The sequence below is a fragment of the Fusarium phalaenopsidis genome (genome assembly GCF_050370095.1).
Source record: "Fusarium phalaenopsidis strain FUZ10S chromosome Unknown contig_32316, whole genome shotgun sequence".
In the NCBI taxonomy this organism is placed as follows: Eukaryota; Fungi; Ascomycota; class Sordariomycetes; order Hypocreales; family Nectriaceae; genus Fusarium; species Fusarium phalaenopsidis.
This window is the reverse complement of record NW_028145399.1, coordinates 1,406,328-1,421,120: the sequence shown is the minus strand read 5'-3', so window position 1 is coordinate 1,421,120 and position 14,793 is coordinate 1,406,328. Positions and strand designations below refer to the sequence as shown.

Below are 14,793 nucleotides of genomic sequence, written 5' to 3'. Positions count from 1 at the left end.
TCCGGCCAGCGTGTCACCAACCAATCGGGACGAGTCGGCCATCGCGCACAGTGTCTGCTGTAATCTACCTCCCCAGCCACACCGACTCCCGATAGCGCCGTGCTCAGCCTGCACAGTGACACTGGAAATGGCACTGTTCCAAACACGAGGCCCTGGAGACGGGAATTATGAGGGTCGCGTCAACGGGCGACGAAACGCCACTCAACGCGTCTCAGTCGCGCGCGTCTTCCCCCTCACTGCCCCCTTTTTGTCTCCCCCACCTGAATTCCAGTGCATGTTTTGGCCGGGTCTTGGGCCGCAGGAAAAGAAACCTGGCCTGCGGCCGCTTACAAGTGGCCTCCAATCTACCTACCAAACAGTGGCCCGGGGAGAACACGGCTGCAATAACAGAGGAGCAGCAGGTCGCGATACGATGGCCTCACACACGTGTCCAATGAACTCGACCGCCTGCAGGCCGTGTTGCTCTGCATTGTCGAGTCCGGACGTGAGTCAGCCTTTCGGCTCACTCGCTCACTTATGCGTATCAGACGCCCAGGATCATCCAGTCATAATTCGTTCTTGTGCTCGTTCTTTGACGATATCTCTAAACAAGAGCTACTTCTATCTATCTATAGTTGTAGGGTCATCCTCCCAATATCCATGCCTCGCTGCGGCTTTGTTCTCTCCAGCATGTGATCAAGCCGCCCCAGAAATAGACAAAAGAAATTGCAAGGGGTTGTGTGCAAGAAAAGCAAAAGAAACGAAAAGGATGATATCAGGTATCTCCCCATAGACAAAGAAAACCAGATAATGATGGGGCACTATTGGCCACGGGTGATGTCCTGCACCGCCTAATACGAGTCCCTCAACTCATTCCGTCACCTAGGCCTGTGCTTCTGCTTGCGCCAGCAATCTCTCCCGCCATCCGTTGCAGACCTCTTCGAATCCGCCGATCACTTCTCCGCATACGCCTGCGCACTCTCTCTTCTCCAGTCGCTCCCCCCAGTTACCCCTCGTAAGCCAGCGCTCGCCTTCCTCCCTAAGCTCTTCCTCTCTCCTCATCTCAGCAACGATCTCCTTTGCGCTCCTCAACCTTCTTGTTGCTGTTGTTGTTGTCTGCCGGGACATGTGCAGCGTGTCCGAGAGATAATTCAGGGCTTGTACCAAGTCAGAGGTGATTGAATGGAGGCCTGTCAACGAGTTGAATGCCGATGTTGAGGGTCGTGGCATCGTGTCCGAGAGCGATAAGAGCAGCGGGATCAAGTCGTCGATGGTCTCGGGGTCCGGGGGTGCGACAAGAGGCGATAATAGAGGAAATGTGAGGTTGTGGATTTGACGGGTTTGATGGTTCAGGTGAGTGGTCAGCGCAGAATGTGCCGTTATCAATCTGCCGTCTCTGTTAGCTTGGCCAGATTCCTCATGATCAATCGGATGGTGTTTCAAACCTTGAGGCGCTGGCCTCCACACTGGACTGGGACCCGAGATCCCGCAACGCATTTGTGACTCGCTTGAATACGTCGTCCGTTGGGCCACCGTAATTCTCTGTCCCCCGCCGGGCCAGCGACTCTACAGCGTCCATCTTGGCAACCAGTCCGGGCGGCATGCCAGGAGAGTCCAAATCAGACTCGGACCCGTACTCACTGCCATCGTAATTGCTCGATTGTCGTTGGTGTTTCCGGCGTGGGGAGAGAATCGTCAGGTTCGCAGCTTTTAATCTGTCGCCGTTCTGCTTTGTTGGACTACTGGCGCCCACCTTCTCCTCTTCCTCTTCAGTCGAATGCCCATGCTGGACCTCATCTTCCTCCGGGCCTAGCATCTCACTATCGCCATCTCCATCGATGTAGTCACCTTCGTCTCCCGAGTCCGAAAAAGCATCTGCGAGTTCGTCCGCCAGGTTACCCATGCCATTCCCGTTCAGCTCCAGAGCATCCTGTTGATTAAAGCTGTTGCGGAATGAAGCTGAGGGGTCCTGTGCTGACGATCTGGAGAGCCGCCGAGCTTGTGGGGAGCCCGAGAAGCTATCGAAAGCGGACGAGTTCCGAGAGTGCCTCGGCGTATGCGGTGAGGATGGCATTTTCGTATGTCGGAGCCGGGAAATGCGGATGTTGCTTCCCTGGACCTAGATGGTCTAACCTCGCGAGCCTGTGACTGCCCTGCTGAATATGATAGATGCGGCGGTCTGGACGGCGGATAGAGGCGGACAGTATTGCTGCAATGGCTTTTCGGGATCGACTCGATGAGGCTCGTTCGCAACGTTCGTTTGTGTGTATCTGTGCCGCGGGGTGGATGGTCTCCTTTCGAAATGGGGGTGTCGAGGGAGGGAGAGTCGGCGTTGCTCGAAATGATATTGGCTTGGGCGACCAGGGATCCTTTATTAGGTACTAACTATTGATGGCACCAAAATGGCGGCCAACAGTACACAAAGGACGGAGGAGCGAGAATACCGGGCTTCCGGGAGATTAAAAAGTACCCGATCTCCCCAGCCTAGGAGTCAAGTCAGAAGAACTTGTATGTGTCGACACGTGGAAAGATCATAAGAAGGGTGATATGATATGCCCCTTCATGCCATTGTCACAATGACTGAGGCGCTCAACGTTGTCGTGGCGGCGTGATGCTGGCAAGCGAAAACGGGTGGTGGGCCCCTTTAGCGTCAACATACATGACGAAAAGGTACATTAACTGTGTGAACTAGAAGTGCAGGGACTTGAAACTCAGGTATCGGCTTGGGCTAGGTTGCCATGAGCCTGTTCCCTGGATGCCCCTGCCCATTGTGGCTTCAATGCGAACTCCGGTCGCACCGCCACATGACACAAAATAGCTCCCTAGCACATTCGCGGGGCAGCTTTTCTTTCCACTATCTTACAGAACAAACACAACGGTTCCACGAAGGCACGAGGTTCAGCTTTCCAACAGCCTATACATTCTCGAGGAGCGGCCTATTCCTATACCAATACCACACTCAGTTGCTTGGGAGCACGCAGGGTTGGTCCCAAACGGCAACTCCTCCCCTGTCAAAATGGCTACATTTCGCCGATTTCGACCCGACGATGTGAACAAGTTCTCAAAGTGCAACCTCGATCCGCTCACCGAAACATACGAGCTCAACTTCTATCTCCAATATCATGCAAAATGGCCGTCACTCTTCCAGGTTTGCGAGGACATTGATGGGAATATCGTCGGATACAGTGGGATTGCTCTTGGGCGTATTGGATCGCTAGCTCGATGCTAATCTTGGTTTCCAGTCATGGGGAAGGTTGAATCCTCGCCAGATGCCTACAAATTCTCCGAGCATTACCTACCGTGGCACGCCCACATAACGGCCCTCACTGTTGCCCCAGAGGCGCGACGATCTGGCATTGCCAAGATTTTGACCGACCAGTTGGAAGTTGCGGCTGATGCAGAAAACGCCTGGTTCGTGGATCTATTCGTCCGGAGAAGCAATGAGCGCGCCATCAAGCTTTACAAAAGCCTGGGCTATAGTGTTTTCCGCGTGGTCAGGGACTATTATGGTGACCATGCGACTGACCCTACCCAGTCAAGCGAGGATGCCTTCGACATGCGCAAGCCGATGAAGCGAGACAAGGACCATCAACACATTCGGGATGACGGAGAGAACCATGTGGTTGATCCTGAGGATGTGTGGTAAGCGCAATCCGATACTCGATATTCCGTTCCCGATATTCCAATCAGGCTCGATACGTCATTCTCCTGCCCACGACGCCAGCTTTTCCCAGGACTATCGTGAAAGTGTTGGGACGTAGCTTTCATCGAGGCCGTTCAGAGCCAGGCTCCGTCCACTTCATACACACTTCCGCTCACAAATGTGCTCTCCGGGCCAAGGAGGAAAGCTATGACATTGGCGCATTCCTCTGAGGTTCCTTGGCGCTGGAAAGCACTCGGCTCGTCGAACGCAGCGTCATCTGGTCGATTGTGGATGACCCAGGCCTTCTTCATCAATGGTGTATAGATAGCACCTGGGGCGACAGCGTTGACGCGCACTTCCCTGTGACCATTCTCCTTTGCAGCCGCTCTTGTCAGCCCAATTACGCCGTGCTTGCTGGCATCGTAGGCGCCATGCTTGGCGAATCCTGTTCACTCCAGGTCAGAAGGGGACAGGTATTGTGTGGCAGCTGGTATGGCGTACCCTTGGTACCGTGGATAGATGAGACATTGACAATGGATCCTCCGTCCGCTATCCTGCGCAGCTGCGCTCGCAGGCAATACATTGTTCCAGTCAGGTTTATGTTGATGATCTTGTGCCACTCATCATCCTCAAGGTCGGATACAGGTCGAACGCCGTGATGCTTGCCAATGACACCAGCCACGTTGGCTGCACCATCAAGTCTTCTATACTTTTTGAGAGTGTCGTCTAGCCAGTCTTCGACCTCGGCTCGCTGAGATATATCAACCCGAGTGGCTGAGAAAGGGATCCCTTGCTTTCTAAAGTACGAAGCTGCACTCTCCCGGGCATCGGGGTCAATGTCAGCGATGCTCACAGTAGCACCTCGTTGCGCGAGGATCTTGGCCGTTGCGAGACCAATGCCACTGGCTCCGCCAGTGATTGCATAGACCTTCCCTATGAGCGACATGGAGTACGGTACCGTTGAGAGTTGTGGTGTGATTGTTGTGAAATACGCTTGTTGGTAGTCAAAGTAGGAGGCGAGATGTGAGGGATGGCTTCGCTCTATTCGGTCTTATATGCGGTCGGGGATTCGTGGGTCGGGCCTTTGGTACCCGAGCTGCCACCCCCGCAGGAATAAATGACGGTTGATTGGGGGGTAGACGATGGATAATATGGACGCATTGCCGGTCTCCGTCGCACACGGCACATGGTAGTTCTCATCGGCGATATTGAAGGAAACGGTTGGTCTACCCCTAGCTAATGGCTAGCTGGATAACGGTCCCTTGTCTAGACAGGAGGTGCTGAACCCTATATGCTGCAGTACTTGGCGACAATGTTTAACTATTTGGTAGATCATATATATTCGTGAGGCGATTCGCAACTTGTTTTTACTGTGCCGTTTCCCTTGTGGTCTAGGTAGTTGATATTAGGCTAATCATTGTGTCTCTCTAGGGTAGGCATGACGAGTTCTATGGAAGCCGAAACAAGCACGACCTGGTTGAATTCACATCGTCCTCTCTCCTAGTATGTATGCGGTGACTTCCGTGCGATCACCCCTGGCTTAATTCACTTTATAAAAATTGCGGGTTCAAAGGTGAGTGTGAGGGTGGGTAGGATGTTTTGTGTGCTTGTTCCAAGTCCCCAACACCAAGGGCGATCGATCTGTAAGTTCACAAGCCAACAACGGTGTTAAGGAATCGAAGACAAGCTTACCCATACGCAGATTAGTACACGAAACGAAGAGGGAATTCATCAGAAATGGGTCAAGGATAGGCTTTGGACCAAAGCTGAGTGATGTAGAATTCGAGGCAGTCATCAACCAGTCTGCCAGTCAATCCGTAGCATGGAAGCTCGTCACTGGATACAGAGTGGCGCAGCCACCTTGGCACTAGCCACAGCACTGACAGTTGGCTGGCCCTAGCACCTGTGTTGACTGGAGACACCATGCGGGTCAGTCCTGAGCATATCCTGTGTAGCTGGTACCTACCGTGCAGTGCAGCCCCCACCCATCCTCAGGTACCATTACAGAGTCGCCTCGCTGACGGCACCAACGAAATAATTCGCCAGTGTCTGCCTGTTTCCCCAGGCGGCCGTCATCATCCAACCCTTCATCCTCCTCCCCCATGCCCCATTTCGAGCTTTCTCTTCGCTATCCGTCATCACCTGGCCCTTAACTGTGTGCCTTTCAGGTTTTCTTTGTTCTCTCAACGCGCCCGCTCATTTAGAAAGCAACCGGCGAGCTTCTTTGTTACCGCGCGCTCACGCCCTTTAATATTAGGCTTGCTGCACCTTCCCGAGCCGTTCCTTTTCCCCTTCTCCCCAGCGCCGACTTTTTTTTTTTCTCCTTCTTCTTTCAACCTCACTCCCACCACACGGCTTGCGATTGAGCTATCGTCAGCCACCGCACCTAACCCATATTCGGCTCGATCTTCTACCTGGCTCATCTTCAAGAACATCTGTCGAGATGGCTACCACCGCTATGGACTACGAGGCTGCTAATGGCGATCGATACGAAGGTTCGTTGCCGTCCCTGCGGCGCGTTGCGGCGACGCGTCCGCACCACACAACCGTCGCTTGCCCATCTTGCATCACCGCCACCCATCGCCCATCATTTCGATCCTTCCTCACATCTCATCGACCAACCAGCTTCGCCATGATTCACAAATAGCTGACCCAAGATTCAGATGAGGCACCTCGTTACGAGCGCGACAACCGAAGCGCTTCGCCCCGTCCCCGTGACGACAACGAGGGAAGCCGCCGTCGCTCTGCATCGCCCGGCGGCCATGGCGACAGGTTAGTTCCCGCGCTCCTCTCGACCAACACATCGACGCCTGCTGACAGTAATTTTTTCTCTCACAGCAACATGAAGGATGTTTCCGCTCCTCGAGACGATGATGATGGTGCTGTAAACCCTGGCTCTAACCTCTTCGTCACCGGCATCCACCCCAAGCTCACCGAGGCCGAGGTCTCCAAAATGTTTGAGAAGTACGGCGATGTCGAGAAGTGCCAGATCATGCGCGACCCTCACACCAAGGAATCCCGTGGTTTCGGATTCGTCAAGATGGTCACCTCTGAGCAGGCTGAGGCTGCCAAGGAAGGCCTTCAGGGCGAGCAGATCGAGGGCCGAACATTGAGCATCGAGAAGGCCCGTCGAGCTCGTCCTCGCACCCCGACTCCCGGCAAGTACTTTGGTCCACCCAAGCGAGGTTCGTAACACTGCATAGCTACCTTTCGTTGCATTCTGTTGACTTGACACCAGAGCCCCGTCCCCGATACGACGACCGCCGACGTGGTGGCTACGGTGGCGGCGGCGGCTACGGCCGCGACGACCAGTACCGCTACCGTGGTTACGAGCGCAACTACGAGCGACGATACGAAGACCGTGGCGGCAACTACGGCGGCCGCGACTACGACCGTGGCTACCGTGAAGAGCGACGCTATGAAGACCGTGCCGGTGGCTATGGCGGCCGTGACTACGACCGCGGCTATGACCGCCGCGACCGCGATGAAGGCTATGGCCGGGACCGATATGCCGGCCGCGAGGATCGGGATCGCTACGGCCCCCGTGGAGCTCCTGGCGGCTCCTCAGGTGGTTACGAACGTGAGCGATACGACCGCCAAGGCGACCGCGACGCCCCCCGAACTCGAGACCCAGCTGCCGGTGCTGGAGCTGCCGGGTACAGCGAGTCTGCCTCTCGTTCCGAGACGCGCGACGCCTACGGAGGTTCGGGCTACTACTGAGTGCTGCCTTATATGTATCCGCTAATCCTGCCAGGCGCCCCCGACCGCAACATCCAGTGATCGCATCACCGGCCTTTACTATTGCCTGACTGATCGATCAGTCGTCAGAGTCACGACTCCTCTCCTTACCTCTCCTAACCTCCTTGTTTTGCTCGTGCGCTTTCTTCTGTTTCACTGTTTTTCGTTTTTCTTTTCCTTCCATGGACGACAGCAGATCTAAAATCAAGCTCTGCTTACACAGGAGTTTCGTGTGATTGCGACAGTTAAGGGATTGGAATCAAAAAATGGGTACTCGGCCTGCGTCACTTGAGTTTCTTGTTGCTGGTCAGTCTTGCGGCGACGAGGTCACAGAAGGACCACATTTGGCAGCTTCCGGATCATTGCAAAATCAAACACTTCATCAGTCATCCATCGCGTCTATCGACGACTACTTGATAGCATTGGCAGCACAGCATCAACCAGATGTCGACGTCGGCCTCATCGGTGAATCCCGTGGATCTATAAACACAACATACATCGAATGCGGTTTCAGTTACTCGCAGCCCCCCGTGCCGTCTTCAAAACACACAAGAATGGGCTCTGCGAGTTGTCGCGACGGCGCAACTCTGAGCGGGTTCTGGCTCTGGATGCTGCCCTGCTCGCCTTGACTGACATCCTCTTTTTGTCTCAGACATACCCGTAAATATATCGCCCATCGCCAATCAATCACCTATCGCTGTAATCAACTTGACGCCATGCAACCTTAAAATACTTTTGAACAACGCCATAGCTGGAGTCATTCGTCGGTGAGGGTAAAATGCGAAAGGGGCGAGTTCGTTATTGTCATGCTCGTGGGCTTCTCAACAACTCTACGTCACCGAGGCCCGCTGAAGCATCCCTGCGCTGGATCTTGACATACACCGGACCTCCCTTGAAGCATCCCATCGAGATGCAGCTGGAAACATGTCAATTGGTAAGGTCTGCAGGCCGGGGACTTTACTGACTTTAGTGGCAGGGAGAATCCCTTGACAGCGAAGCCGAAACAGTGCGGCCCTTCTACGATTCACTCCATATGGTGGACTTGGACATGGCGATTACTTGGCTGGTTCGTTGGGCATTTCTTCACCCTCCATCGCTCAGAGGAAGTCGTGGTAGACCTTGCTTCCTGAATTAGGCGGCGTCATGTACTTCCACCTGCTTGTTGTCTTGAGTGTTTGGTTGCAGTAGCTGTATTTCTGCACGGTGAATTGCTGCATCAAGTGATGCAATCAGACACCGAGATCCTTTGCCTAATAGTGGTTCCAAATCAAGATAATTATCAAATGTGATTGAACTGCGTGAGTCTTGTGGGAAGTCGGTCTTGGCCTTTCATCCTTGTACCTCTTGTTGATCGAAGTAGGAGGCAACCTCGTAAGGTGCTTTGGACTCGACATATTGTTGATTCGAGCTACCACCATGGAGACGTGCATTGTTTTGCTTGTCTGTCTCCATGTATGCCTAGATTTAATAGACTTGCCCAACTGCCACCGTGTTAAGTAGAACTGACTGCAATATGAGGCCTCACATTGGGAAAACACATATTAATGTCAAACGCAAGTCAAACAGGCAGCGACAACTGCCCTCGGCGTAAAACCACCATTTAGTACATTTAATTACGTTGGCGCTCATAGATCATTACATCTGCCATGAAGGCAAATCCTTTTCTTTCATAGGTAGTGACCCCTTGAAGTCTCGAGAGCTGGGTCTACCATCAGCTTCCACCACTTTCAAGTCCCGTCCACTCGAATCGCCCCATATCGTGATCATCGCCAGAAGAGCATATATGCCACTCTATCTAGCTATTGCTGGCTACTTCCGGATCGAGTTGGATTGGCTCCAAGAAGCCATCCAACACCAGAAACAAGGGTACCCGTCGCGGCCTCCTTTAGCTGGTCTCGCTTTCTCACACGGTTATGGTCGTGGCCTTCCGTATCCGATGTCTCATGCTCCAGTGCCGTCTTGTCTGAGGTGAAGGAACTCTGCAGGGAACCCTGCAAGCTGGACAATGACGTAAAGTTTCTCTGCGCAACTCGGGCTGTAGCCCTTGAGAGATCAAAGAGGGACATTGGTGCTTCTTCAGCTTGACGAGCGGTCGCACTGGCGGTGATGTTGCGGGGCGGATAGGCCTTGTCTGGGTCTGGAGTCTGAAATGCTCCTGGGAGGCCGGATAGATCGCCGGCAGCATTCCAAGCGTCCTCCTTGGCAGCCTCTTCTTTGATGGCCGCGTCCAGCTGCTCTTCACAGCGGCGGAAGGTTTTCAGTACTTCCTGAAGCTGAGGGGGAGGCGCAATACGTAGAGCAGTAGCAAGGCATTCAATGCGCTGCTCAAGATGGCGGATCTCAGGGTTACCGCTCGCCGTTCCAAGGTGGGTTGGTCTCTGTGACCTTTCGGTGCGAACGTATTTTCCAGCATCTAGTGCTGCCTTCCATGACCATTCGTCACTGAAAATGGAAGATCGGAATTCGCTCTCGCTACCATGTGTAACTCCAAGACGACTGACCACATACGAATATGCCGTTTCGAAGTCGTCCTCATGTAGAGCGGCTTCTATACACATGGCGACAATGCGCTTTTCGACCATTGATCGGATGAGATCCTGGTCATCGGGTGTTGGTGACTGCTTCCCTCGAATAGTGTATGTAGGCAAGCCGGCATTGACCATGTTGTTGCCGAGCTCGACAAACTCTTGTAGCCTGGTATATGCTTTGGGGTTCTGCTCTAGAACCTTTCCAATGATGGAAACTGGATCAGAGTGCACCCTGAGGACAACTGGACTGAAGGGCTCGCCTTGTTTGAGCACAAGCCGGTAGTCACTAAGGGCATGTGTAGCCCTGAGCAATGCCTCAATCCGTTGTCTCGCTGGATGAGTCTTGTCTACCGTCTTGGGAAACGCGCCGATACTGTTTCTGCTGTTAGCTTCGCTCTTCTCTACTGTAATGCACGACTTACATCTCATTGCACTTCTTCAACCCCCCTCTCGTCCGATTGGGATTGGACGCATTGTCAAAAGCTCCAAGAGCAGAGTTCTGCACGGTGTTGAGTAGTACTGACGCCGACAGTGGATGATCCGGCGTTGCTTCGTAGAGGGAGTTTGCAAGAGAGTATCCTAGGAAGCGTTAGAAAACGAAGTTGTCAATTGGAGACCTTTATGCAACTTACGCCCACTTGATAGCAAGGCTTTTAGAAACTCCGTCTCGATATACTCTACAGGGACATGTCCAAAGATGCCCCGTATAGAACCATTTGCTACAGGGCCAGGTTCATTTCCCCAACTGTGTAGCCAGAGGACTTCCTGTCGTGCTCTAATCCAAAACTCATCATCATTCTTGGGCGCACGGGCAGAGAGTGTTCGTATCAATCGCCCAAGTTCGGACTTTTGGTCCTGAACGTCCTGGATGAATGCGAGATCTCCGGCCTTTCGGACCGTGCAGGGAACACCAGACCGTGTTAGGAGGAAGGCACTTTGGATCAGGACAGTGAGGAGGTCAATTGACTCTTCCTTGGGTGTTGTCAAAGGGTTTGAGGGCTGTAATAGATCGTTCCGCAAGTGTGCCGAAGCCTTTGCTCCATCGAAATCGCTGGCATCAAAAGGCTCAACAGGCGCAAGAGCTGCTACTGTCGACTGGAGGTTGCCCTCGGGCTCCTCGTCTAGGAGAGTCTTAATCTTGCTGCACATTTTGTATGCCCCCTCTAGTGCATCAACCTCGGAGTCGGGAATAAGGTATGCTGAAGCCAACACAGCTTTGGCGTATGTGCGGTCAAGGTACTGCTGCTGGTTCTCCCGAAGCCAGGCACTGGTTTCTTCTCCTAGGTCGGTATCTGACGGGCCATCCCACGACTCGATCGCCCTCAGCGCTATCTTCCACGAGCCTGAAGCCTGCGATATGAGCCACTCGAGAGTTTGCTCCCAGCCGGGGCAGGACAATTCTAATGCTGCACCAGACTCGCTGGATGTGTCCTCGTTGAAGAGATCCCGCTTCCACCTCGTGTCGTTGTAAAGCCATGGTCCGATCAAGCCTCTTAAATCGCGACCAATTAGGCCATACTCATCATCCGCGGCGCCAGTCTCAGCAAGCAGGTACTCGACAGCGGTCCGATCTGGAAGATTCTCAAACTCGAGAAGCGAAAATCTTGCCTGTTTTTGGGGGTAGTATAGATGGTTTCTCCTCAGTAGCGGCAGGACCGTTGATATCATCCACGTGCGTATCGACGAGGCATGGTCGAGGAACGGTACGAGTAGATCTGGGACCAGAGAGAGCATGCCCGCCTCTTCGTCCATCCTATAGCCCCTTGAGAATAGGAAGGAGATTAAGGGGTCGACATCGGTATCATGGGGTACATCGGGGCCTTTTAGCGGCAGGAGATGGAGTTTCTTGATCTTTCTTGAAGCTTGCTCGTCCGAGAGGCTATCCACGGGAGAAGTGTCAAGTTGGTTGTCGGGTGTCGTTTGCGACAGAGGCTCGCCCGAGGTTATGGCATGCACAAAAGGCGCATAAATCGAGGGACTGACGGTTTCGGGAAGGTACGTGAGAAGAATTCGAAGTATGAGTTCCTGGCGCAGAATAGTACCATGTTGGGAGACGAGGGAGGATAGGCTTTCAAGGTCGGAGATGGTCGCGAAATGCACCGCCAGAAGGACCACCTTTGCAGGAGAGGGCGGGAGACCAGCCATGGCGAGAATCGAAATGTGCTGCTTGATCAAGCCCGAGAAGTCCCTAATGGTGCCGGATTCGTTAGATTCACAAGGGTTTGCGGCGTGCTGGCAGAAGAAGCACTCCTTCGCATTGAATCCGACGTCGTCATATGGTTGGCGACAACTAACAAAGTGGCAGGTCCATGATAAGATAGAGGCGTGGTGGGACAGGTAGCTCCAGCCACACGTTGCTTCCAAGCTGTCCCTGGTTTTGTGTCTCAATGCGCCACGGATGGCTGAGGCATTTCCGGGGTGGCAGTACTAGCAGTCGTGACCGAGATTTTAGGGATGATCTCATACAGCAAGAAGTATTCTCAGTTATCTCTTCAGCCCACCCACTCATCCAATCGCCGCGCAGCGATTTGCTACACTCATCGGGTGAACTCATGTGCCGGAACACTTGACGACTGATACTTCAACATCGGACAGACGCGAATTAACGACAACACATCGCCCGACCCGTAACAAGCCTCGATACATACTCAATTGGCTCAAGATGGCGTCGGGATATGGTCTGAACGGCGGTAAGTTCGACACAGCGACACCGGTATTCAATTTCGAGCGGGCTCGAGCTGATAATTGCACCTCGGTCTTTAGGCGTCGGCCGCTGCTTTCCCTTCTGGCAGGAGGTTATGGGCTGCTACGTCGTCAACACCTCGGCCACTGACGACTCGGGCAAGAAAAAGTGCGGTTTCGCCCTCGAAGACTACTACGAGTGCCTTCACCACAAGAAGGAGGTGAGTTCGGGACCGAGAGAAGCCGGTGCATTCGGCATCGCGGGACAGGAGATTGACGATGCTGTACAGCACGCCCGAGCCCTGGCGATCCAGGCCGCCTACGCCAGAACCGAGTCTTCGACTGCCCGAGACGACGCGCCGAGCGTTAAGCAAATACGGAACCTGGGACTCATCGATAAGGAAGAAGACACGAAGAAGGTGTTGGGGCAGAGCTAGACGGCGGGATGAGGCAGATCCGATAAACGCATGTGGGAGCCACTGATGTTTCAGTGTGTGACCCGCATCGTCTGTATATGATGATGGAATAAATCTTGGTTCAATTCACCTGGTCCAGCCCGATTTGTCTTGCGACGACCGACGACTTGAAATCATCACGAGTGCCGAGATCAATGCTTGTTGGAATCTGAGATGTCACGCTGTTTCGCTACCTACCTAATGATGCTCCCCAGCCCAAACGTCGTCCGGCCGAAACCTCAATGGGTACCTATCTTGGACGGCAAGAATTTCGAGATGAGGCCATCCAAAGTTCCTGGGTCGTCATCCTATGATGCAGAAAGTGTCATGCTGATACACATGAAAGCTGTCGTAGGCGGCTGAGTGCCGTCTACAAAGCCATGTAAATGATTAACTGGCCCGCAGTAATATCGGAATTGAAACAAAGGGGTTCCTCGGGAGAGTGTGACATAACTTATCCTATTCGAGCCCTGTTGGCGGAGTGCGCAATGCGTGGGCAGGAAGTGGTGTATGTACGGCTGGTGGCAGCTGGTCGTCAGTTCCTCCTCCAAAACTGGTCGACTTTCTACCTCCAGGCCCTGCCACGTTTTCCAGCCATCACACCCTCCTTTTCTCAATCCACTTCGCATGCTAACGAGCTCCTCAAGTCATCCTTGATCAATTTGTATAGCCTCGATTTGCCGTTGCTCCCCTTTGCGGGTTGGTTCGATTAGCCAGGCTCGTCGCAATGCCCTGCTTTCGAGGTGTTGACATCTCCATCATCGCCCAACCCGGTTCCAAAAAGCTCCCGGAGTTTCCTCACTCAGACGCTTCTTCAGTCCGTATCTTGCCACCTGCCGATCGCTCTTCCAATCCGACCGGCGCTGGCTCGGCATCCCTTGGTGCAGACTCGCCGCATATCCAGAAAGCCAGTCCTCGGGTCTCTGTTTATATCCCATCCGTCCCAGGCAGGTCGCTCTTTGAGCTCTTACTGGCAGGGGCCCTCTGACACCAGTTGTAGGCGCTCAATTCGGAATCCATTACTCGCTCAGCAAGATACCCGAACCGCCATGCTACCTGTACTTCAAGATTTTCATGAACGGCCGAAATGTCACCAGCTGTGGAGTAAATCCTGCTACCCAGGCCTCGGGCTCCATCACACGCTCTCTGTGTGAGCCCAGCGACCGATGGCACTACAAAGAGAACGGAGTGCTGCACAAAAGAGAGGGTATCGAGGCACGTTGCTTCTACTTCCTTCCGACTTCGAGCAGGACCTCCGTGGCAGATGACGGCGGTCTTATCGAAATTCAGGTCTTTCGAGCCAAGGGCCGCAAAAGAAGGTCGCATATACTAGGAAAACACCGCAATCAGGATACCTATGGCATAGCGTTTGTCTTCATATGGCCCTTCTCCGACTTTGCGAACTAACGCCATGGTAGAACACCATCAGGGGGGCTTGTAGAGTCCCCTGAAACCACCTGCTACTACGACTGGATTCTGATCGACCCCAAGGAGTTTCCATTTGTCTCGTTCCACTTTCACTACCGCTCCTGGTCCAATCTTTGCCAGCTGAATCTAGCACCAGCTTTCACGGAACTGGGCGAGTTCCCTCTCTTGATCCAAGGGACCCCGCGCGGAGCCACACCAGGTCTTTCGACCCGTGACCATGAAACAAAAGGCCAGGAGTCGATCAGATCCGAAGATATTTGTGACCAACATGCGAACACTGATAGCGATGAGGGTCTTCTCGATTTCTTATCAAGGCTAGCGCTACCACCCAAACCACCAG

The 14,793-nt window shown here is 53.5% G+C and overlaps 6 protein-coding genes across 6 annotated transcripts; 3 read left to right on the top strand and 3 right to left on the bottom strand.

The window, feature by feature from the left end:
* Positions 1-861: 861 nt before the first annotated feature.
* LRP88_12015 (uncharacterized protein) lies at positions 862-2,053 on the bottom strand (the record flags this gene model as incomplete). Its single annotated transcript, XM_083248423.1, has 2 exons — positions 862-1,366; positions 1,425-2,053. 2 exons carry the CDS (start codon positions 2,051-2,053, stop codon positions 862-864), a joined length of 1,134 nt encoding a protein of 377 aa, XP_083095853.1.
* Positions 2,054-2,995: 942 nt separating this feature from the next.
* On the top strand, positions 2,996-3,625 carry LRP88_12014 (GNAT family N-acetyltransferase; the record flags this gene model as incomplete). The annotated part of the gene is made up of 2 exons (XM_083248422.1): positions 2,996-3,164; positions 3,222-3,625. The coding sequence occupies 2 exons, from the start codon at positions 2,996-2,998 to the stop codon at positions 3,623-3,625; spliced, it is 573 nt and encodes a 190-aa protein (XP_083095852.1).
* A 131-nt stretch (positions 3,626-3,756) lies between these two features.
* LRP88_12013 (SDR family NAD(P)-dependent oxidoreductase) lies at positions 3,757-4,568 on the bottom strand (the record flags this gene model as incomplete). Its single annotated transcript, XM_083248421.1, has 2 exons — positions 3,757-4,067; positions 4,133-4,568. 2 exons carry the CDS (start codon positions 4,566-4,568, stop codon positions 3,757-3,759), a joined length of 747 nt encoding a protein of 248 aa, XP_083095851.1.
* Positions 4,569-6,065: 1,497 nt separating this feature from the next.
* LRP88_12012 (RNA recognition motif domain-containing protein) lies at positions 6,066-7,342 on the top strand (the record flags this gene model as incomplete). Its single annotated transcript, XM_083248420.1, has 4 exons — positions 6,066-6,117; positions 6,286-6,394; positions 6,461-6,807; positions 6,861-7,342. The coding sequence occupies 4 exons, from the start codon at positions 6,066-6,068 to the stop codon at positions 7,340-7,342; spliced, it is 990 nt and encodes a 329-aa protein (XP_083095850.1).
* A 1,817-nt stretch (positions 7,343-9,159) lies between these two features.
* LRP88_12011 (Sec39 domain-containing protein) lies at positions 9,160-12,033 on the bottom strand (the record flags this gene model as incomplete). The annotated part of the gene is made up of 3 exons (XM_083248419.1): positions 9,160-10,261; positions 10,311-10,467; positions 10,521-12,033. 3 exons carry the CDS (start codon positions 12,031-12,033, stop codon positions 9,160-9,162), a joined length of 2,772 nt encoding a protein of 923 aa, XP_083095849.1.
* Positions 12,034-12,550: 517 nt separating this feature from the next.
* Positions 12,551-13,007, top strand: LRP88_12010 (uncharacterized protein; the record flags this gene model as incomplete). Its single annotated transcript, XM_083248418.1, has 3 exons — positions 12,551-12,578; positions 12,652-12,791; positions 12,861-13,007. 3 exons carry the CDS (start codon positions 12,551-12,553, stop codon positions 13,005-13,007), a joined length of 315 nt encoding a protein of 104 aa, XP_083095848.1.
* Positions 13,008-14,793: the final 1,786 nt, after the last annotated feature.